This window comes from Peromyscus leucopus, chromosome 5, assembly GCF_004664715.2.
Source record: "Peromyscus leucopus breed LL Stock chromosome 5, UCI_PerLeu_2.1, whole genome shotgun sequence".
NCBI lineage: Eukaryota > Metazoa > Chordata > Mammalia > Rodentia > Cricetidae > Peromyscus > Peromyscus leucopus.
Window position 1 is genome coordinate 48,362,841 of NC_051067.1, and position 24,017 is coordinate 48,386,857.

At 46.2% G+C, this 24,017-nt stretch overlaps 1 protein-coding gene across 1 annotated transcript in view; it reads right to left on the reverse strand.

Annotated features, from left to right (window-relative positions):
- Nucleotides 1–24,017, reverse strand: part of Nid1 (nidogen 1) — an 80,584-nt gene that overhangs the window by 14,838 nt on the left and 41,729 nt on the right. Inside the window, exons 8-13 of the mRNA XM_028859783.2 lie at nt 22,009–22,245; nt 20,385–20,528; nt 14,310–14,435; nt 12,048–12,197; nt 11,050–11,172; nt 1,025–1,252 (exon numbers count right to left, since the gene is read on the reverse strand). Of these exons, the coding sequence (XP_028715616.1) occupies nt 1,025–1,252; nt 11,050–11,172; nt 12,048–12,197; nt 14,310–14,435; nt 20,385–20,528; nt 22,009–22,245 (1,008 nt within the window). The remainder of the gene's footprint in view (nt 1–1,024; nt 1,253–11,049; nt 11,173–12,047; nt 12,198–14,309; nt 14,436–20,384; nt 20,529–22,008; nt 22,246–24,017) is intronic.

Sequence of the window (24,017 nt, forward strand, 5' to 3'; positions counted from 1 at the left end):
CCAGTCAAAGGGCATTCGTGAAGGAAACAGGGCAGAACATGAGTTTAGCATTAGAGGTCCAGCTGGGTAAAGGGCTAGCCTTGCTCCCTCTTATAGAATGACTCAATTATCTATGCTCTGGCTGGATGCTGGGCTGGTGAGAGATCAAAGTAGTGCTGGGAGCCACAGCCCTGACACCTCTGCCTGCGAGGGGTGGTGCTGTCTTCACACTGGACAGAGAAAGCTCTGAGTGAGGGCTGACACACCCTGTCCACTGCTATGGGATGGGGCATCCTCTGACCTCACAGGCAGAAATACATCCACCTGGGTTCTTAAGACCAATGGGCTAGCCAGGATTCATCCATCCTCTGATATGGCCTGGCCTCCTCGACTTGTGACCTCCTGACTTGTGGCTCCCTGACTCCCTCAGCAAAGGAACGCCTATGGGCAAGGGGAGGGGGGAGCTGGCACAGCCTGTGCCACAGGCTGGCCAGGTCCTATCTGTCTTTCTACTGTGCACCTAGGGCATGTGCCTGTCTGGGCTTCTCTTTAGCTGTCTAAATGGAGAGCTGGCCAGATGTGGCGCACACTTATAAACCCAGCACTTAGGCAAAGGCAAGAGGATTAGGAATTCAAGTTTACCTTTGGCTAACACAGCTACATTGTCAGTTAAAGACCAGCCCCCAACATGAGATCCTGTCTCAGAAATGTAAAAAAAAAGCCTGGGACATATTGAGGTCCAAGGGCCATTGAAAAGATAAAAACAGGTATCTTCACTAGAGTAAGCAAGGTTTTGGGGAGGGCCGAGGGACCACAGCATCCCTGTCTTGTCCCAAAGCCCAGCAGTCTAAAGCCTGTATCTGCCACAGGCCCCACTAGCACATGTATATCCAGAGATGGAAGAGGAGAACATTCACAGAAGCAGGGAAGAGGGCCAAAGGTGAGAGGTGGAGGGTTGGTAACATGTGAACAGGGAGACCAGGCAGAGCATCCGCTAACACAGGTCATTCTGGTCTTCGAGTCTACATGACAGCTGTCCACTTACATGGGGGCCTCATCCCGGGTGGGGTACGGGTACCCTCCAGCTCCCGACCATCGCGGTCCACACACCAGCAGTAGCCAGTACTGTGGTGGCACTGGGTGGGTTCATAGTGCCCATACTCGTCACACTGGGGTACAAACATCCCCAGTAGCCTGGGCTGCTGGGCATCTGTCGCCCCTGCTCTTCCAAGGATGTGCTCTCGCTCCAGCTGACACCGGGTTTTCTCCACCTCTGTCAGTGACAAGCAAAGCTGAGTGTCAGTCAAGCCACACATGCTGTTCCCAAGTGCCACTTGTCAGACTGGGACCACAAAGGTGGCCTGTCATCACTGGCTCTTTACTCGTTTCTTTTTTTCAAATTCAAGATGTCGTTATGCGAGCCAGGGATGTAGCTCATGGGTAGAGTGCTTGCACAGCATGCAACAAACCCCAGGCTCAGAAGTTCAAGGTCGTCTTCGGCTCTGTGCGTTCATGACTAGCTTGACCTTGTCTCCACCCCACCCTCAGAATCATAGTGACTTATGATTACAAAAAAAGAAAAAAAAAAAAAAACTACATCGTGCCATGCATGGTGGTACATGCCTTAAATCCCAGCACTTGGGAGACAGAAACAGGTGGACCTCTATGACTTCAAGGCCAGCCTGGTCTATATAGTAAAATCCTATCTTTAAAAAAAAAAAAATCAAAATACTATTTATTCTGTAGATTTTCTTCCCTACACAGTTCTTCTAAATTTTTTAAAATTAAAACAAAACAGATAAAACATAAAATACTTTAAATAAACAATTCCATGACATTTGGCACATTCGCAGCGATGACCAGCTATGGTTGCTGTTCGTATCTGAACCATTTTCGTCACCCTAAAAGGAAACCTCATGCCTAGTGAGTAGATGCCGCCATGTCTCTTCCTCCCCACTCGGGAAGTTCCCCGTCTCCAGTCTTTGGGGGACTTTCTCGTTTGTGTATTTCGTACAAATGGAATCAGAGGACATGGATCCTGTGTCTTGCTTCCTTAGGACCCATCCTCCCGTGGTTGCCCACCAGCCCTTCTTTCTCTTCGGCAGCTGCATTGTATAGGAAAACCACATTTTGTTCAGCTCTGTCTCCACTGATGGGCGGCCCTGGGATTTGTCCTAAGGCATTTTAAGTTTGTCTTAGATTCTTCTTTTACCCCCTGAAGCTTCATGTGATCAACACTGAGTCCAAGCCAAAGAATTCAGAGACCAAAGACCAGGAAGCACTCGATGGCTTCTGCGTGTTTCCCTCTAGTGAAGGCCTATGCCTGCCATGACATCTGGCCCCTAACCTGTACAGCTCAGATTCCTCAGCAGGGGAATACTGTTATACAAGGAGCTTAGGAAGTTGGGCCATAGTGTGAGCCTGCAGTCTCCGCTCTCGGGGGTGCTAATGCCGGAGGATTAGAGGTTCAAGAAGAATCTGTCTCAACAAAACAAAACAAAACTTGACATAGAATAAACAACTCCGAAATGTGCAGAGTTGCAGCTGGCCTCACATTCCCTGGAGTCTAGCCACCATGGGGGACAGCAGAGTGGTCACCTCTGAAGCATGAATCACACAAAGACATTGATGAGAAGCATCCGTTCTCTGTGCCACAACTGCCGAGAGCTACATTCATCCAAGTCTTAGTGCTTCTTCCGTCCAGACCTTTCCATGACTTGTTCTTTGTGTGACACTCCCTTAACGTCCCAGGTGAACCCCTTTTCCATTGCCTGGTCAATCCTCCAAGACCTCCTGTAGGAAGACCTCTTACAACACCTCTCCCTCCATGCTGGGTTCAGTATTTCTGGCATGCTCCCAGGCCTTACAGGTGTGCCCTAAGACCAGAGACTCTAGGGTCCCATGACCTGAAGGAGTTGTTCTCTGTCTGCTGAGCAGACTCAGGGCTCTCACAGGGTGGCTCTCCTTCACCTTTACTGAGTATAGGCACTTGACTGGGTGCACACATAACCATCTTTAGACCTGCCCTCAGGGAACCATAGCCAGAGGGACAGAGCAAGACACGCAGAAGAGCTTCTCTCCACTGGGCAGGGGAGCACCAGAGAGCACACACATGGGTGTTAGGGTGGCTGAGGGATTGTGATTAAACAGCTCTTAGATGGGCCTTGGCCTACTTTCTGGCTCTGTGTGCCAATGCTGCCTGTCACAACTACCCAATTCTGTGATAGCAGAATGAGAGAAGTCGTGCTTGATATGTAAATTAATGGACAATAAAACTTTATTTACAATCAGTGTGTGATGGTGCACAGCTTTAATCCCAGTACTGGAGAGACAGAAGCAGGTGGATCTCTGTGAGTTCCAGGCCAGACTAGTCTACAAGGAGAGTTCTAGGACAGGACAGCTAGGGCTGTTATACAGAAACCCTGTGTGTGTGTGTGTGTGTGTGTGTGTGTGTGTGTGTGTGTGTGTGTGCACAAGTGCACTTGTGTGTCTGTATGTAGAGGGCAGAACTCAATCTCAGGTGCCATTCCTCGGTTTTCTTTGTTTTCTGAAACAGATGGCTGGACCTGAGGCTTACTGACTACGAGATGCTGTCTACGGATCTGCCTGTGTCTGCCTCCCCAGCACAAAGATTTCTAGCAGGTACCATGTCCAGTTTCCAAATGCAAGTTCTAGAGACTGAACTCTTTCTCATATTTTACCTCTTTCTCATATTTTACCAACTGATCTGTGGCCCCAGCCCTCAAGCAGAGCATTTGAGAGAGTGAGGGTTATTTCATTTTATAGAGCAGGCAGACTTTTGTGTTGATACCATTGAATATTCAAAAGTTCAAATCATCTAGAATAGATCCTGAAACTTTCAGAAATGTCTTGAATGTATAAGGATAGGAAACCTCAATTCTGAGTCAGGAAAGAGAACTTGAAGAATGTTTATAGAAGGCTATGTCCTCATAGGCTTCCAGGAGTGAATCTTTACCCTGGCAAACAGGAGCAGGAGAGGCCAAAGGTACCAGCATTAACTCCCTAGGGAATTTTGCATCAAAGGCCTGGTAGAGGGGGTGGGGACAATAGGGTCAAGAAGACACATTTTCTGGGCTTACTTCTGGTCGGTAAAATTATATCAGACAAGCTACTTCTGGCTGGCTCAGCTGGGAGAAGGAACACATGATCCCTTGATACATCTGAGGGCAGGCAGGAAGTCCAGGGTGGCTTTTCGTGAGGGGAAATGAAGAGAGAAAGGAGACAGCCCATCTGTGATCTCTGGATTTGCACTCTCCTCATTCTTCTGGTCACATTTGTGACACTGTCAAATGAATGGCCATTGCAGCCTTGGAGAAGAAGGAAGGGGTCGGGTAAGACATGCCAAGCCTCTCTGACAGAGGGTAGGCAGCAACAGGAAGACCTGTGGCTAGAGGGAAATGATGTGCAGAGAAGCCACTCACCCAGTTCCTTCCTGCCCGGCCTGAGCTCCCCGTACAGACTGGCTGTCCCCATTAACTACCCAGACTCTAGCATGACCGTGGCACACATCTGCGAACACAGCAGTGCAAGAGCCATGAACAGTGCCCATTCTCTGCTGGCTTTGGGACATCACTAGCTGCCGAACAGACACATCTGCCCAGCATGGCCTTGCTTCCCAGAATGAGAATTTAAAAGGAAAGAATATAGTATCCCCAGTGTGGGGTCCCTAGCAATTTCCTAAGAACACCAATTTCAATAATAACATTAGATGTGAACTCAAGCCCCTGCCCAACATGAACCCAAGGATGCAGGATGGGAGGGAAGCTCGGGCCGGGGCATTGAACAAGCAACAAGAAAAAGGCAGGCAACGAGGGGGAAATAGAAGAAGTCATAAAATACCCAGAAAAAGCAAATGGCCTCTAGTCTCCGTGCTGTTGCTGCCGCCACTGTGGGAAATGACGCTATAAGTTTTTCCCAGACCAAAACCCCGGGGGAGCCTTAGGTCACTTATCTACTTTATCTGTTTTATAAACACTCGCCGGAAAGCTACCATGCACAGAGCATCATGAAAAGCCTCAGAGCATATAGGTGGGAGGGAGGAGGAGACTTGTTTCTCAGGGAGTTTGGGGGAGGAGGGGGAGTGGTTGTCATGGAAACAAAAGAGGGGAGCGGATCCCCCATTTCCATCAAGGGTGTAGCTGACCTTTCAGAGTGACAAACCTGTGGCTTGCTTGGTGCTGTAGCTGACTGGCCAAAGCCCAGAGGACTCGAATATGACTAGAGGAGCCGTTGTGTCAGGGAACTTGGTCAACTCGGGGTAGAGGGTATCTTTAGGAAAAGGAGAGCCAGGGGGGCTGCAAGGCTCAGCAATGGCGCCGCTGATTTCTAAGCGATGTGCTGGTTGGAGGGCCACAGGCATCAAGCTTGAAGAGGCTCCAAGCTTCTGAAGGGCCTGGTTGGAAATGGGGGATGTGATGGTCAATACTGTCAACTTGACAGGATCTAGAATGACCTAGGAGACACATCTGTGGGCATGTCTGGGAGGGAGATTCAAGGTTGGGATGACTGAGACAGGAAGAGCCATCCTAAACTTGGGCATCACTATCCCATGGGATGGGCTCCTTGACTTACTATAAAAGAAAAAAGAAGAAAGCGAGTGAAGACTAGCTTTCATCTCTCTCTCTCTGCTTCCTGACTGGAGATGCAAATGTGTCCCCTGCTTCAAGCTCCTCCCTGCCATGACAGGCTATATCCTCAAACTGAGGCAAAGTAAACTCTGTCTCCCTTAGGGTACTTTTGTCACAGCCGCAGAAAAGTAACTAATACAGTCACCTCCTCTCTAATCCTGCTTGTCTTGTAAGCCAAGTGCATTGTCTACTCCTTATGTTTCCCCCGCCTTTTCTAGCCCACTTGGCTTTCTGCTCCAGCCACTAATCGTCACCCACAGTCACTAGTCCCGAGGGCTTCCTTCTCCTTCCATTTACAGTGTGAAGATGCTATTGTTCATGGACAGTTCAACAGAAGCCACAAACAAGTTGCTAAGATATAGCTAGCTATGTACTAGGTGCCTGTGGCAAATTAACATCCCTGTAAACCCTTGTAGCCTTAACCATCCATGAGGCTAATTGTACCCAGAGGGATACAGCCCTGGAGGGATTGGGAAACCCAGAGCTATGCTGTCCTGGACTCCAAAGGCAGAGAGGGTCAGAAGGAAGAGGTTAACTGTGCCCGGTGCTGCTGCTAAAGGCAGAACTGAGATGTGTCCAGGTGAGTGTATTATGGACCATTCCAGAGTGATTTCAAGAGGAACTTGAATGGGATACTAGAGGTAAAGGAACCTACAGTTGTTTGAGAATGCATGGGAAACTTTGAGGAGGAGGCAGTAGCCTAGCTCTGGAATCTTAATTACAGAGGATAGCTACAGGATAAAATCTAAAGCCCATGAGTGAAACTTGATGGCTAGTCTTGTTATAAACCTGACACACTTGGAAAGAGGGAACCGCAATTGAACTGTCTCCACCAGATTGGCCTGTGGGCGTGTCTGTGGGGGCATTTTCTTAATTGCTAATTGTTGTAGGAGTATCCAGCCCGATTTGAAGGTACCATCCCTAGGCATGTGGGTCTAGGCTGTATAAGACAGCTTACTGAGCAAGCCAATAAGCAATGGTCCTTCATGGACTCTGCTTTCGTTCCCGCTTTGAGCTCTTGCCATGACTTCGCTCAGTGATGCACTGTATCCTGCAGCTAAAATAAACCCTTTCCTCCCCAGGTTGCTAGTGGTCAGAATTGGTTTATCACAGCAACAGGAAAGCAAACTAGAATGCACTACAAAGAAACACTGTATCCTATGAACCTTGAACACAATCAGGTGAGTCCACAGCACCAGTGGCCACAAGCCAGGCTGGTATGTATCCAAGTCTGAGTGGGAAACAGCAAAGGAACCAAGAGGCTTTCTGGGAACAAACGAACCCCCAAGGACTGAACAGGTACATCCTACCAGGTACAGCAGGCAGATTTAAACCAGGGTTGGGGAGTTTGAGGTGGCGCGGGGTTCCTTTACTCAACATGCAAGCCACCAAGCCAGAAGTTCTGGTTCTCAGGAATTCTCAGAAGTGACCAGCTTGACTGGAATCGGCAGTGAGGAGAAAGGACTGGGGACAGAATTATGGAGAATGAAGACACTGGACGGAGAAAGCCCAGGTGAAGAGGAGGGAACAGAGCTGGGAAAACTCAAAAGCAAGGTGAAATACTTTCAAACACTTCACCGAAAGAACAGAAGAGGGTTCTGTCAACCAAGCCACCCTTCCAGAAGCTGGGGGGAAAAGTAAAGGGACAGGGCAGATAATGGACACGGGCCAGCAGGACACTCAGGAGAGATCAAGCTGGAGGAAACACCCAATGAAGGAGGCAAGAGAGAGCAAAGATAAATCCTAATTGGGGAAAGCCCAAAATGAGGCAACAGAACTCAGAGAAGAAATTAAAACATCATTTCAGAAATGAAAACTGAGCTAAGCCTGTGACCCCAGCTACTTGGGAGGCTGAGGCAGGAGGATGGCTAATTCAAGGCCTGCCTGGGCTACAGAATGATGCAGTTCAATGCCAGCCTAGATAGGTTAGCCAGACTCTGTCTCAGAAACTCAACAAAACACAAAATCAGTCTGGAGACAATGAGATGGCTCAGCAGGGAACGGTGCTTGCCACCAAGCCTGGCGATCTGAGTTCGACTCCTGGGACCCACACGGTTGAAGAAGAGAACAGACCCCACGAGTCGTCCTCTGATCTCCACACTGATGAGAGGTGTACACAGACACACACATAAAACGAATAAATACATTTTTGTTTATATGTTTTGTTTTGTTGTTAAGAGGGCTGAGGGTATAGGGGGTTGGTAGAGTGCTTGCCTAGCACATGTGAGATCCCAGCCTCAATCCCCAACAGAGAAGAAGGGGAAGGAGGAGGAGGAGGAGGAGGAGGAGGAGGAGGAAAAGACAGCCATTTGTAGGGGGTGGAACTTTAGGAGGCGGGGCTGGAGACAGTAGGTCCTTGAAGGGGGTGTGGGAATGCTGGCCACTTCCTCTTCTTGTTTCTCAGCTACTATGAGGCGATTCATTTTCCTCTACCATGGATATCCCACCACAAAGCTGTGCATCACCCCGGACTCAAAGACAAACAGTAAGCTGGGAGCCAAAACAAACCTTCTTCCTTCCTTAAGTTTTGTCACAGAACGAGAAAAACAACTAATACACCTGGCAACCCAAAAGTATGCAAATAGGCCCTCATTAGAGTGAATTTCCCAGCACATGACCTTGGACTTCGCAACCTTCAGAACTATGATAAATGAACTTCTGTTGTTTACAAGCCGCATAGTGCATGGTGTTCTGTTACAGCAGTCTAGGAAGAATACAGCACTCCATGTAACACGCCCCCATATCCTAATCTCCTCCCTCATCAGAGAGGCAACTTCTGTTCTGGCTTATTGTTCCTCATTTCCATATACACATTACAGTTTTCTTACACACACACACACACACACACACACACACACACACATTTATTTTCACACTGATTCATATTTTATATAAACAGGATCTGTCTCTCACACATACTATACATATGTATATATGTGTGTGTGTATGTATATATGTATATGTACGTGTGGGGGTACACACATACATATAAATAAAGCCTTTTACAATTTTTTTCAATATTATACTTTGAGATTTATCCTTTGTTCCAGTCCATTTCTTTTGCCTGCTGCCTGTTACTTCATAGTACAATTTCATCTATCTATTCTTTTTGTTGCTAGATATTCAGATTGTTTTCTGATTATAAATGATACATAAAAATTCTTCTACATTTGTATTAAGTGTCCTCTTGGATATATAACCAGATGTTGGATTTCTTCTAAGAACAATACATAAACAATATTAGCAAATAGCTTTTATTAATGTTATCACTGTCCCATCTTCACATCTCAGACTACTGGTCTACCTGTTTCTGCTTAGTAAACAGCCTTAAAGACAGGGCAAAGAGTCAGACTTTTAAAAAATTGAAACTCAGACATGTGTTTCTCTTTGAACTGGAGATGTGAAACCAGCCCACAGAAATAACAAATGCTAGTTGTTTTAACAGCAGCTGGAATGCCTCATTCAACTTAAGTGGCCAGAACTGCTTCTGTATGTGTTCTGCCCATTAAAATCTGTAGACAGAGCCTACACCCATTAATTTCAGAAACAGAAGGTGGCTCTCTTCTCCTTTGGCAGCAATGATTTTTTTCAAGTTTTTCTTTCTTTCTTTCTTGAGACAGGGTTTCTCTGTGTAGCCGGGCTGTCCTGGAACTCACTCTGTAGACCAGGCTGGCCTCAAGTCATAGATCTGCCTGCCTTTGCCTCCCAAGTGCTGGGATTAAAGGCATGCACCATCACTACTTGGCTTATTTTTTCAATTTTTAGAAACATTGTGTGTGTGTGTGTGTGTGTGTGTGTGTGTGTGTGTGCACGCGCTCAGGTGCGCACATACACATACACAGGTGCCCATGTGAGAGAGGACATGTGGAGGTCAAAGACAACTTATGAGAGTCAATTCTCTCTCCCCACCAAAAGTCTTCTGGGATCAAACTCAGGCTGTCAGATTTGGGGCAGCAAGCACCTTTACCTGCTGAGCCATCTCATGGCACCCCCTCTCTTTCTGATTCCTAGTTGGCGGTGAGGCACTTGGCTTTGTTCCGTACTCCTCACCATGAGGTTCTGCCTCACCCCAGCCCAAAGCAGCAACACCGACTGACAATGGTGTGAAATTCCGTTCCTAGAGTTGATTGTCTTGGGTGTTTTGTTCCCACAACTGAAAACTGACAAACACAAGCACTGTGCATGCCTAGCAGGTTCTGTACAGCCAGCAGCCAACCATGCTCATCTGTTCAACAGCATCTGCTGAGAGCCTCACCAGGTCCCAGTCTCAATCCAGGCCTGGCTTGGAGCTTCTGGGTGCCTACATGCCAGGGAAGGTCCACTCAAGTCTCAAGTAAGCAATAACTCTAAAAGCCACAAATTCAGGTCAGGTGACAGGTGATGTAGAACATTCCATGAAGGCCTTAGTTACACCTTCCCCCACTTGGGCTCTTCATCCTATCTCCCCATCACACGTTCCGTTCCTCAACACTCTCAGGCTCCTACTGAGTTTATGTCAATGTGCCTGGGCCATAGGATGCCCAGATATTTGGTCACGTCATCCTGAGTGTTTCAGATGACATACCGAGCAGATTGTTCTCCCTGGCCTCGTCCAGTCACATAAAGGCCTGGGCAGAACATGGACAAAACTGCTCCTCCTCTGAATAAAAGAGAACTCTTGTCCAGACATGGTGGCACATGCCTTTAATCCCAGCACACTGGAGTCAGAGGTAGGAGGATCTCTTGTGAATTCAAGGCCAACCTAGTTACATAGTGAATTCCAGGCTATTCAGGGCTACATAGTGAGACCCTGTTGAGAGAGAGAGAGAGAAATTGTTTCTGTATGATAGCCTCCAAATCATAAATCATTTGTCTCCTGTGTTTTCAATCAAACCAAACCAAACAAGCCTTTTCTGGGTCACAAGGCTACTAGCCTCTGGACTGGAACTACCAAAAGCTTTCCTGGTTCTTTGGCCTCCACACTTTAACTAAATCAGCTATTGGCTTCTTTGGGTTCCCTACTTACTGAAAACAGATGCTGGGCTTTGACAGTCTTCATAATGACATGATTCAGTTTCTTATAATAGTATATGTATATGTGTGCATATACACATTTATACACATATATTGTCTTGGTTCTGTTTTCTGTTTCTCTAGAGTATCCTGGTGAATAAATCCCAATGCCCAGATTTTATCCTGTGCTTCTGGCTTTAGTAACCTGGGAACCAATGCATTCTAAAATTCCAGCATGGCTTTGGTCTCTATGAGGTATCTTCTGAAATTGTACACTGTGTGTTTCGGCACTAAAGCCTGTGGTCTGACTTTCTACTTGCAGAACTCTGAGAACTTTCCATAGACCACTTCCTCACATTCCCTTCTTCCCTGGGCCATCAAATCTTATGAACATATCAATGGGCCATCAACTCCTAACACCCCATCTCACCTCCAGGCACACATCGGAAGCCATCCCCTTGATAGCCAGGTTTGCATTGGCATGTGAAGGATCCTGGTGTGTTGTAGCAGACGGCATCAGGGTGACATCGGCTGGACTGGCATTCATCCACATCTGCAAAACAGCCGCAGGCCGAGAGACCATGAGATTGCTTCCAGAATTTGTGTTTGATACAATAATTTAATCCATGTACTCAAATCTATGTGAATCTGCTTTTAACTAGAGTCCAGGGACTTTAAATTCACTAAATATTAATTTTTAAGACACTCATACTCCAACTTCTATCTAGTACATTTACATATGTGATTTACGTGACAATAATGTTTTAAGTAAACAGAGAGCTTGCAAAGGGGGAAATTTTACACTGTCAGATGTTCCCTCTTTATTGTAAGCACAAGCCTCTGGAACCCTTAAGTGTTTAGAGAAGAAAAATTATATAGTCAATAACAGAGAGACAGTGTCTCTGAAATCTCTGTTGAACTTAAGTTCAGTACAATGTTACATAATTTTACAAACCAAGAGCCTTGAGTTACTCTGTTAATTACTATTACGAGTCCCCTGGCAGCTAACTATGGGCTGATCCCAAGCCTGGAAAGATTCTGTGATGTCATTTCTTCTCTGACTTTAGAATGGGAACTTCACTTCTTGTGCCAGAAAGAGCAAACCCATTACATACAAAGATGGACATTAAGCTCTATGCAAGCAAGGACTGTTTGTATTGAAAAACAAAAACAAAAACAAGCAAGCCTTAATTCCCAGCCAAGAGCAGCTATCTAACTGCTGCCTAATGAAACAAGCCTTGGGGTCAGGGGAAGGAGGTCTCCAATGAGAACAACTATCCAAGAAAGTGTATAGTTCCAGTTGCTGACAAGATAGAAAAGGCTCTTGCCCAGTGGAGCGAAAAGAACACATCCTCCTTACATATAGGGATTGTTGATGATTAGCACGCAGTAAGCACACCCAGGCCACTCTTCAGAGCCACCACATACCTTGGCAGGCTCTGCCATCCCCAGAGAAGCCAGGCAGACAGGAGCAGGTGTAGGAGGAGCCGCCCATATAGATGCACTGGGCCCGCTGGGGGATATCACAGTTGTGGAGACCAGTTTCACAGTAGTTGATAGGCCGCTGGTCCACGGCAGCTTAAGAACAAAGAAATGAAGAAAAAAAGCCTTTGGAAGAAAGTCTCAAAGCAAGTAGGTACCCTTCCAAGCTCTCAGCACACCAGTGATTTGACTCCATGGGGCTCTGAGAAGGGGACTGTGTCTGGATGCTGCCTGGGTCCAGATCACACTGTCCCTTTTAGTCACCATGTTCCATACCATGGGCTTCACAGCCCTGCAGTGTTTGACCAATGAGCTGCATCTCTAGCCCAGGCTGGCCTCAAATTTACTCTGTAGTCCAAGCAAGCCTTTACTGTGATCCTCTCTCATTTCAGTCTCTCAAGTAGCTGAAATGAAAGATCTGCACCCCAGGCCTGGCTTATTTTTGAGCAATGAAATCCATTATTCAAACAGTATATGCAGAATTTGGTCTATAGACAAATGGAAGGCTGGAGCCGGGGAGAGGACAAGGATTGGCCTGTGACTCCCCCATGTCCTCCTAGGCAGCTCCTCGAGGCACCTCCAAGGTCTCCAGAGGCTGTACAAAGTGATCGTGTCCAAATATCTCCTTTTGAAGATGGAGAGTTAAGGCCTGGGAGGTTAACGTCTAGCTGAGAATTGATGTCTGGGAGAAGACATCAACACAGCCTGTCTTGCACTCTGCTCTGCTCTCAAGCATGGCCTTAGGGAATGGGCAGACCCAGGCCAATCTGCCTCTTCCACATAGACCCCAGGTTAGACCTCAGTGAGATCTAACTCTTCCCAGTCCACCACTCATACTGAACCAACCAGGGATGCCAATGGTGTTACATTAAAAGCCAACTTGAGAACCTCCCCCGGCTCAAAACTCATAGGGAAAAGTCAGGCCAAGAAAACCCGATGTTCTCTCCTCGGATGAAAAAAAAAATGTTTCAGCACAGCAAGCTTAAAATCTCAGCTCTGCAACAAAGAGGGCTGGCCCCTTGAGTACACAGATGTTTGGGTCATATTCAAATCATGAGAACTGTCTGTTCCTTCCCACCCTCCAGACACCACCTCATCCAGACCTTGGCTCCTCATGCAAGCTCTGAGATGGAGCAAAGGGAAGGCATGCGTGCTGGTCACAGTAAACAGCAGCCAGGGAGCACACGGGGACAGGACAAGGACCGGTACAGTTGGTTTCTGTTTTAACTCAGACAGACACATCTGTCCCACTCAGCATGTTAGCCTCTAGACCTGGGAATCTCCACGGAGCTTCAATTGTTGGAACTTGGGCTGGGGATATACATATAATATATTTATATGCATATAAAATCTTGGGCTGGGGATAAATCTGGGGCTAGAAGTTGCTGAGCATGCATGAAGCCATGGGTTCAATTCTCAGTACTGATTGACTGGACATGGTGGTTGCATGCCTACAACCCCAGTATTCTGGAGGATAGAGATGGGAGGATAGGAAGTTCAAGATCCCACTTGACTTGGAGGCCAGCCTATGTATGACACATGATACCCTATCTCAAAAAAGTCAAAAATATCTTGGATGTAATATGCCAATGTGAAGTGGGAGGTAACATTTCAAAAATTTAGTTCTTCATGACTGACCCAGCATCTTCATTATCAACATCAATCAAGAACATAATTAGCCTAATGAATTAATGAAATCAATGTACCTTAGTAAGTCTAAAAAGCTATGCTTCAGCTTGTGGTTTATTAAATTAGGACTATAAATGGAATAGTGCCAAGAGGAATTTCCTTTCTGCTGTGACTCGGGTAGAATTCAATCTAAGGCAGCTAAGAGTATAAAGGTGCTTCACCATGAATTCCATGGCTACTAACGACATGGAGAACCAAGGCTAACAGCTTCAATAGCCATTAAATGTAAGCTGAAAATGAGCCAAACAAGTTTATAGGAAGCAAGTGCAACAGAAAGCTTACAGCGGGTAAACTGATGCATTGCTAGCGTGCACTAGTGTATACATCACAAGAACACGTTTGCTCCTGGCAGCCGAGAGCATCTAAGCAGGTGGAGGGTAGGGCTTCTTCTCATCCCCCTGGTAATCACCCCTTTCTAACAGCAGGAACTGGTGTCTGCCTCCCCACCAGGATCAAAACCCATAATCGCGCCTTTCCCACACAGGTAGTCATCTCAGGAAATTTTCTTGCAGAACTTACCCACGCATATTCCCTCGTCTGAAAAGTGATAGCCCTCCACGCACTCACAGCGGTAGGCTCCTGGGTAATTGTTGCAGATTGCATGGTTCCCGCACCGGGAAGGTTGCTCTGAACATTCATCAATATCTGCAGCAAATTGTTGATAAAAATGCAGACTTTTTAAACCTCATGAAACAATAATCAAATAGAAAGCATTTTCCCCAGAGAAGAGATTCATTTGAAGACACATTTTTTTACATGCCCAAAGTAATATGTAACAGAGATTGTTTAAAAAAAAAATCAGCTTAAAGAGGATTTTTTCCAATATCTGGTCAACTTCCTCTCTGAGAAGAAGAGAACCCCTTTTTGCCCTTTATATTACATAGAGTGCAACCCTCAGTTTGCTTTTTCTAAGTGATGTATGCCTCCTGAGGGAGTAATCAAAGGGACACCCATCCAAACAAGTCACTCATACTGGACTGGCAAAACACATTGGAAGATACAGAGGACTGCTCTTGCTGAGGATCCAGGTTTGGTTCCCAGAGTATAAGTCAGTCAGTCTTTAAAATAAACTATCTTTCTACAGTTATGATTATAAAGAAAGGCTAGACAATTTATAGCTAATTAAGAATTTTTGAATGTTACCTAAGATTTATTGGACTCAAAGGTAAGTTGCTACATCATTTAAATGCCAGAATGGTGGCCTTTCATGTGACAGTACTACAACCATTACCATGGATAATGAGGAGCAAAAACTTATGCCTTGGGGTTGAATAGGTTCAAATCCTGCCTCCTTTTGTTGTTGACTTGTGTTGTCTGGGCAGGTTAACTACTCAGCCTCAGTTTCCCCATTAGTAAGTAAATATAATAATATTCATTGGTGCATTCTTTTGGGAATTAGAGGAAAAGGATGTGGGCCAAGAGAGCATGCAGCATACTCAAGACATGTAGCCATGATTATAGTCATCACTCATCTACTCTATAACCCTAGTGTGTTTTGGGAAGACAGCTCTCAGATGGCCACCAGACTTTGGAAGCCATCTATGGCTACCAGTGATATAAGGTTGGTTGGCCTGGATAAAAAAACAGTGCTGACCCCTCATTACACTATCAGTCCAATCATAAGTTGAAATGTAGTCACATAAGGAACTTCCTATACTGGCCCATACTCAGACAGTCCATAGTCTTTCCTGAGATAGGTGTGCTAAGGATTTTATAATGGCTGGGACTATTCAGCCCTCTTCCCTTTCAAGTTCCTTAATGTGATCTGTTCACACCCAGAAAGCAAAGCATCTTAGGTCCACCTTTGATGAATAGCTTACCTGGTACCCTTCCTTTTTTGTTTAAAAAAAAAAAAAAAGTCTGCTGACTTACTGGACAAATTGCATAAAACAAGCATTTTGCAACATTAGCTCAGTAGTTTGCCTTATACCTTCACAAAAATCGATGCTATTCAACTTTTTAAGTGTGTGTGTGTGTGTGTGTGTGTGTGTGTGTGTGTGTGTGTGTGTTAAGATCCAGGATCGCAGACAAGTGGACTTTGCTGGGAAGAGCTGGAGGGGTAGGGAAAGCATGTGCTGGAGCTGAGATATTGAAGATGGGGTCACATAAGCCCATCTGCCAGCTGCTGCTCCCACAGCACAGGGCACAGTCTCTCACGCCTACCACCCGTGCTCCTCCTGTGCTGGAACTCTCACAGCAGGTGGCTGGACCCTGTGCCGGGCTGCATTCTGAAGGCTCAGACCCAACTGTGCACCCCAGCAAAACAGCAACTTCCCATCTAAAAGCCAGGGTCAAGTCACGAGGGAACTTGTCCAGGGCCCTTCCTTGCTGGGAACATTTACAGAGAGGGAAGACATGTTGTGCAAGAGCTGCAGAGGCCACAGCAGGCCAACAGGACCTGGGCAGAGTGGGGTTGGGGAGGACAGCTTCACATTATCAGGTCTGTAAGGATAAGGCAGGCTGGACACCACTGTTTCTTTAGGGACAAGACACTCCCAATGTCCCCACTAAGATCCCATGGTCTTTGCAGTTTGTAAAATTTTCCTCATGTGTGATTTAAATCTCTTCTGTTAACTGAGTTCAAGTCCTTAACCCTGTCTTTAATGGAAACAGTAACCTGGTAACTAGGGCAATTGTCTATCACAGCACCCCACAACATCAGCTTAAAGAGGATTTTTTTCAATGTCTGGTCAACTTCCTCTCTGAGAAGTGGAGAACCCCCTTTTAGCTCAATAGAAAAAAATGGATTATTCATTTTTATTTTTGTTGTTGTTGTTTTTTGTTTGGTTTTGTTGGTTTTGAAACCAGGTGTCTTCAAACTCACAATCCTCTTGCATCCACTACTGGGTGCTGGGATCACAGGTTTGCTCCATACACTCAGTTTGGAATTACTTTTTAAAATTATTGTTGCTGTGTGGTATGTATGTATGAACGAGGGGGCACACATGCCACTGCATGCATGTGGAGTTCAGAGGACAACTTTGGGGAGTCAGGATCTCTGGGTTGTTTCTGCTGTGCCGTATACTCCAGCCTAGCCTGCCCCAGAGCTCCCTAAAGCTTCCCATCTGTGCCTCCCTCCCGTCTTGCCATAAGGAGGGTTGGGATCACAGGTGCATGCCACCACATCCAGCTCTTGACGTTGGTTCTAGGACTTGAACTTGCGTTGTCAGACTTGTGTAGCAGTCATCTCACAAGTTCTAGATTAATCCTTTGACTTTCCCCCCACAGTGATTAGCTTTGGTTCATTTTCAATGTCTCTGAAATTTACTTCAGGCCCTTTGTGGAGGTTATTGATATGTGGAATGCATCCTAGAAACTCAGAAATTACTCACTGAGAGGTTAACTGATACTGCTACTCTAGATTACAATGTGAGGGATATGTGGGCGCCATTGTGCTATGAACCCCAGGTGAGTCCCTGGACTCTGAGATTCTCTGAAAATCTCACTGGGAGACAGTGGCCCAAACCAGCCCTGCTTTGCATGTCATGGATCATCATATCACACCACAGATTTGAATCACAGAGGTTCACCCTAGTTCCCCTCTCAGGAGCCTCCCCAGGTTAAAACAACTCACAAAGCCAGATGCTTGATGCAATTTCCTATCAAAGGCCTCATGTCCAGATGAGTTAACACTGAAGCTTGTTCTGGTAACTCAGAACAATAAGGAGCCTGAGTCAGGACATCCCCACATTCCATCAGGCTAATACTCCAGAATGCTGACCAACCGAGGACAAAAGGAAGTGCATGCAGGGCCACCCGTCTTCCTGAACAAGGCTGGCCAAGGATTTCCGGGGACAACTACAGAGTGCATACAGCATGGGGTGAGGGGCTGGGTGTCTCTTAAGAGGAGCACTCCTGAGACAAGCTCAGACACCAAGAGCAGCGTGAGAAGGTCATTTAATATAGCAGCAGCAGACACATCTCCACCTGTGATGGTTAACATTGATGGTCAGCTCCACTGGACCTAGACTCACCCAGGAGATAAGTCTCCAGGCATGTCTGTGAGGGAGTTCCTAGATTGGGTGAATTGAGGTGGAAAGACTTATTCTAACTATCCACAGTACTATCCCATGGGCTGGGGTCCTGGACTGAATAAAAAGGAGAAAGCTAGATGAGACCAGAATTCATCTCTCTCTCTCTGCTCGTTGACACCAATGTGAGCAGCTGCCTCAAGCTCCTGCTGCTAGGCCTTCCCTGCCATGATAGACTGGACCTTCAACTCGTGAGTCAAAATATACCTGTCCTTCCTTAAGTCACTTCATCGAGTATTTCATCACGGCAACAAGAAAAGCAACTAATCAACCATGCTTCATCAATATGTAGGTGGCTGGTGACATGATATACAGACCCAAAGGAATCCCTCATTCCCAACATGACTCCCCACTACCACCTTCATGAGAGGGTTCACACTCACACTGTGCTGCTTGGAACTGTCCTGAGCCAACGCAGCCATTCACGACAGGGAAAAACTGGCCACTAACAATCACAGGCTGCTCAGTTCTGTGTCCCCTCTACCATGCTCTATGACCAGGTAGAGTCATCAGTGTATCACCCAGATCATCGTATCACCCATAGGTAAGCACAAAACCCTGCTTGCCAGTGTTTCAGGGCACCACCAGCCAGCATCCTGCAGGGAAGGGTCATTCAAAGCAAATGCCCCCTGCCCCACCCTATATCAGGATCTATACACCAGATCTTGCCTCTAGCAAGAAGGGATTCTAGACCTACTGCATGATTCCCAAACCCCAAGCATTTGGCTTTCCAGGGCTTGTTCCCTAATGGCGCAAGGATGAAGATAGCAGCCCATTTTGCTGGGTGGATCCTTGTGAGCACACCCCTCCTTTACCAGGGAAACCTACATCCAGCATTCCTGCTCCTCATTAGTGAGTGCTTCAGTGCAGACTTCAGTGGCACTGGTTAAAGGGTCTAACACTCTTGTCCTCAGCCATGGGCACACTGTTCCTTGGTAATAGATTCAAATTCAGTTACTGACAAATATTAATCAAGCTGTCTACATGAAAGTCTTTGAAGTGAAATTTTAAACAATGAAACAAATGATGCCGAAGGCAGTGCACTCCAGATGTTCCAGTAACAGACTTGAGTTACTCACTGGCTCACATTAAGGAGGCTCAGTTACTGTTAATTAAAGAAAAAGCAATAGAAACATTAAGTGCCGACAGAGTTGTAGACACATTGGAGCTGGGGAACCAAAGTCGTCAGCAAAGCATTTGCCACGCCAGCCCGAGGACCTGAGTGATGTCCCCAGAACCCACACAGAAAGCAGACCATCGAGGCATGCACTTGTAATCCCAGCACTAGACAAGCAGAGACGGCATCCCTGGGACTTGTAGTGCAATCAGTGAGCTCCAGGCCAATGAGAGACCCTGTCTCAAAAAAAGTAGACAGAGTTCCTAACGAACGACACCTGAGATGTCCTCTGGCCTCCATATGCATGCAGTACCCCGTGTGTGTGTGTGTGTGTGTGTATGTGTGTGTGTGTTTATACAAGAAAAAATTATGGAGAAAAATGAAACTCCTGTGCACTGTAGGTAGCAATATAAAATGGTGTGACTGTTATAGAAAACAGCATGAAGGGTCCGCCAAAAATTAAGCATAGAGTGATCCACCAGATGTACTTTGGAGGTTATAAAAACAAAAACAAAAACAAAAACAAACAAACAAAAAACTGAAGTCAGGAGCTTTCAACAGAAGCCCTGTTCATCACACCCTTGACTGCAGTAGCCAAAAGGTAGTCGCAGTATGTCCACTCACAAGAGACTGCCAGCAGGTTCCATAAAGCATAGCTGCTGTGCCTTCTGAAGAAAGGAACGAATAGAAAAGCCAAAAAAAAAAAAAAAAAAAAAAGTATCATGCAGTCCATACTACAATGTAACCGTGTTCAACCTTCAAAGAAAAAAGCGTTGTAATACACGTCATGCCGTGGATGAATCTTAAGGAGAGATTTGCATACACAATCTTGAATCTTGAGCAAAATAGGCCAGTAACAAAAGGATAAATGCTGTGTTATTCTAGAGTCAATAGATTCATAGAAACATACATCAAATGGTGGGAGATAAGAGCTGGTGATGAGAACATGCAACATGGTGCTGGGAGCTGTGGTCCTATAAACACAAACACAACTTGTTGTACAAGATGAAAAGGGTCCTAGCAGAGGATGTGACAACTTCATAGCAATGTGACTGGGTTTAATAACACTCAACTGTATACACACTTAAAAACAGTTTAAAACAGCCAGGCAGTGTACACCTAGAATTCCACCACTTGGGTGGTCTTGAGTTTGAGGCCATCTTGGGATTCTCAAAGAGACCCTGTTTTAAACAAAACAAGGAATTTTGCTCTGTGGCTGAGAAACATGTTTAGGGCTGATGATGATAGGGGCAGTACCCCCTGATGTTACCAAGGGGGTAACATACACAATCCAGGCATGGTGTGCCTTTCCTGGCGTGTTTGTATATCACATATTCAACACACACATTCCTGTGACATACACTCAGCTTCCTGGCTTACAGAACCTGAACGCTTCCTCCCAGCCTGACATCCCAGCACGCCACACATCAGACCAAAGAGCAATACCATAGCAAGTCTGCCCGTCTCCTCGGAAGCCAATGGAGCATTCGCAGGTGAACTGTGTTCCAGGGCCAGGACGACAGGCCGCGTTGCTATCGCATCCATGAGTGCCGATGTAGCATGGATTCTGAAGTGCATCAGGGGAGCCATCTGTGAAGGTAGAGACAGCGTTCAAGAACCTTCCAGCAGCCCTCCTGCCACAGGAAGTAAGCCCCTACCCCAAGAGAGCAGAGCAATGGGGACTAGAACCTTGTATTTTACACTATAGTGGGACCAGCAAGCTCTACCTTTCTGACCTCCCCACCCCCATTTCTATAAATAGTTCTTCTGACAACAGGCCACACTCCTTTGTGAGACTATGGCAGAATGAAGTGTCTGTGGCTGGCTAGGACCAAAAAACAACAACAAAAACCATATATATATAAATGAGAAAAGGCCCCATAGACTCGTGTATGTGAACACTTGGTTACCAGCTGTTGGTGATGTTTGGGGAGGTCGTGGGACCTTTGGGAGGTGGAACCTTGCTAGAAGAACTAAGTTATGTGGCAGGGATGGAGGGGTGGAATTTGAGAGTTCACAGCCCCAGCCAACCTCCAATTCACTGTTCCTGCTTCAAGTTTGTGGCTGAAGAGGTAATCTCTCAGCTTCACGCTCCAGCCACCTGATGCTCTGCCTCCCTGAACATCATGGACTACTCCTTTGGAACCCTAAGGTAAAAATTAACTCTTTCTTTTATAAGTTGATTCTGGTCCTGATATTTTACCACAGAAACAGAAAAGTAACTAATACATGTACACTGTAGACTTACTTCTATTTATCCATGAAAAGAAATGGCATCCTTTGAATGCGACTACATGGGAGAGCCTGGAAATCATTATGCTGAGTGAAATAAATCAGACCCAGAAAGACAAATACTGCCCAGTGTTGTACGTGACAGCTAAAAATGTTGATTTCACAGAAGCGACAATAATAATGGCGGCCTGAGGTGGGGAAGGATGGAGGGGCTGGGGAGAAGGCGAGAGGAGGGTGGGAAGGGTCCAATTGGATGGAAGGGATGATGTCTGATGTTTTGTAGCACAGTGGGGTAACTAAACAGTTAATCACACATGCCAAAATAGCTCGTAAAGATTCTGTATGTTCTCAGCACTGAGAAATGACTCATGTATTGGGATGGACATGCCCACTGCCCTCATCTAATCACTGCACTCTGGATACACCTGCTGAAATTATTTAGTTCATATCCCACAACATGAACAGTTTTTAATGTGGTCCTTTAAAAAGTAAAGATGAGTTTTTTAAAACCTGTTCACTAGAGTCTCAAGTAGCCTTTGGCTGGATGGCTCTGTGAGGGAACTCATCAGGGTAGCTCCTGCCCTGAAAGCTCATGAATAAATAGCCCGGACACCTCTATGAATAGGCCTTTAGTTGAAAGAACAAAGGCAGGTCTGTTTGCCAAGAACCACTGATGACCATGCTTTCACAGGATATCTGAACATCATTTTCTTCTATAGACTGAGAATAAGAGACCAAAATCCCAAATCCAAGCAGCAGAGATTTTTGACAAGTATGAGTGCAGAGTCATGGGTAGGATGGACACAGGGGATGCCGGTGTGAGCCCCGACCAACTTACCCCTCACAGGCCCGATGGAGTTGCTGAGGGCATAGCGCAAGATCCGTTCCTCCTGGTTGTACAGGACAAACACACTGTCCACGGAGAGCTGCTGGGTGCTGGGCAGGGCTGGCCTGGAGTCATCATGGACACACTCCTGGAAGGTGATGGTCTGACGCCACTGGTAAACGTGGGTGTGTGAGCCGTCTTGATTAGGCTCAGTCACCGTGTACTCCCGGGTGGAGGAGGAAGTGATCACTGAGGTGTGGGAGGAAGACAGATTTGAGGAGCTTCCCCAAAGGCTTTGAGGGCCTCAGTAGCTGTCCCTGCCCACAGTGAAATCAATGACTGGCCTGCTGCAGCAACTTAAATAAGACAATTTGTTGTGCATAGATTCCTGCGGCTTTCTTTCTCCTCTCCCATAGCATCAGTGGTGGCCCTCACGCTAGGACTTGCTGATTTGTATTAAAGCTTGCTATAAGTTCCCAAGACCCCAAGAACTAGAGATGAGGTCTGGTAGTAAGAGTGCCACTCAGAAGGAGGCACTCCTGGACTCACTCCTCCAAGCTGATGTAACCACCCACCGGATACCAGCTGCTTCTGCCTCAACTTCTCTTTCAGAAGGAGCTAGGGTGAGCATCTAAGATCACATTTGTGAATTACACGGAATCAAGCATTTACTACATCAGTGGCATTTGAACTGGTTTCCATAGAATTTCTCACTTAAGAATCAATGAATAGTAGTTGCTCCCAACCACCGTAGATTAAATTGTTCTGTAGTATTAAAAGATACAATATGGAACGTTTTGTAACAGCCAACTTTGGAAAAATTACCAAGAGCGACCTCAGCCAAGGACAGGGGAGACCGTCTCCCCACCCAGAGGAGGGTGGGTGTTAGCCCAGGCAACAATCCCTCCACTCGCCTTTTTGTTTTTTTAAAGCATAAAGGACTCTTTTTATTTCTGAGTTCTGCTGCAGCCTGCTCCATATGAGAACCACGAAAGCCAGAGGATAAATAAAGGATCAGTGTGCGCTGTCTCCCATCCAGCTCCCATATGCTGGCTGCCAGCAAGCCATCTGGCTGCAGGCAGTCTGGGACCCTTGGCCCTGTTTCTCCTTCTTTCCACAGGCTCCCAGCCCTGGCCATGGGTACCACCTTCCTGGATGGTACTTTAACAACAGCATTTTTAAAAGCTCATATCCTTTGATCTGTTTCTAGGAACTGAGTCTTAGAAAAGGGTCAGAAAGGCAGGCCTGATAATGCATGCCTGTCATCCAAGCTACTCTGGAAGCTGAGGCAGGGGGATTGCAAGTTCAAGGCTTGCTTGAGCTACAGAATGAATTTAATAATTCTAGGCAACTTATAAACTTTAAAAAAACAAACAAACCAGGCTGGAGAGATGGCTCAGCCATTAAAGGCTAGGCTCACAACCAAAAAACAAATAAACCAACAACAACAAAAAAAAACCAAACCCTAAAACTTCATTAAAATAAAAAAGAGGGGTTGAGGGTGTGAATTAGTGGTTGGACATTTGTCCAGTCTACACAAGGCCCAGAGTTCCATTCCCAGTATTGCAAGAGTCAGAAATGTGGCCAAGAGCTTGGGATGTAGCTCAGCGTTACAGCTTTGCCTGAGGCTCTCAGTTTAGTCCCCAGCAACATAAACAAACAAACAACAACAACCAAAGGGAAATGTGGCCAAGATTCCCATGCAAGAGGTCATTTCAACTCAGCATGGGGGGCGGGGAACTAGTGTAATTTACACTTCTGAGAACAGGAGGACCACCCAGTAGGATGGGGACAGACTCCTTGAATAGGCCTTTCAAAGCCACTTAATGAAAGTAGTGAATCTGCATGATTTGATGTTAATTAAAAGGTAAAGATACAGCAATGCAGTACAATTGATTGATATGGTACAAATGAAAACATGAAGACATGCCAGAGATTACATACTGGTTTTCCTATGCTAAATATCCCAAAGCCTGATATGGTAGCTCATACCTGTAATCCCGGCACCTGGGAGGCAGAGG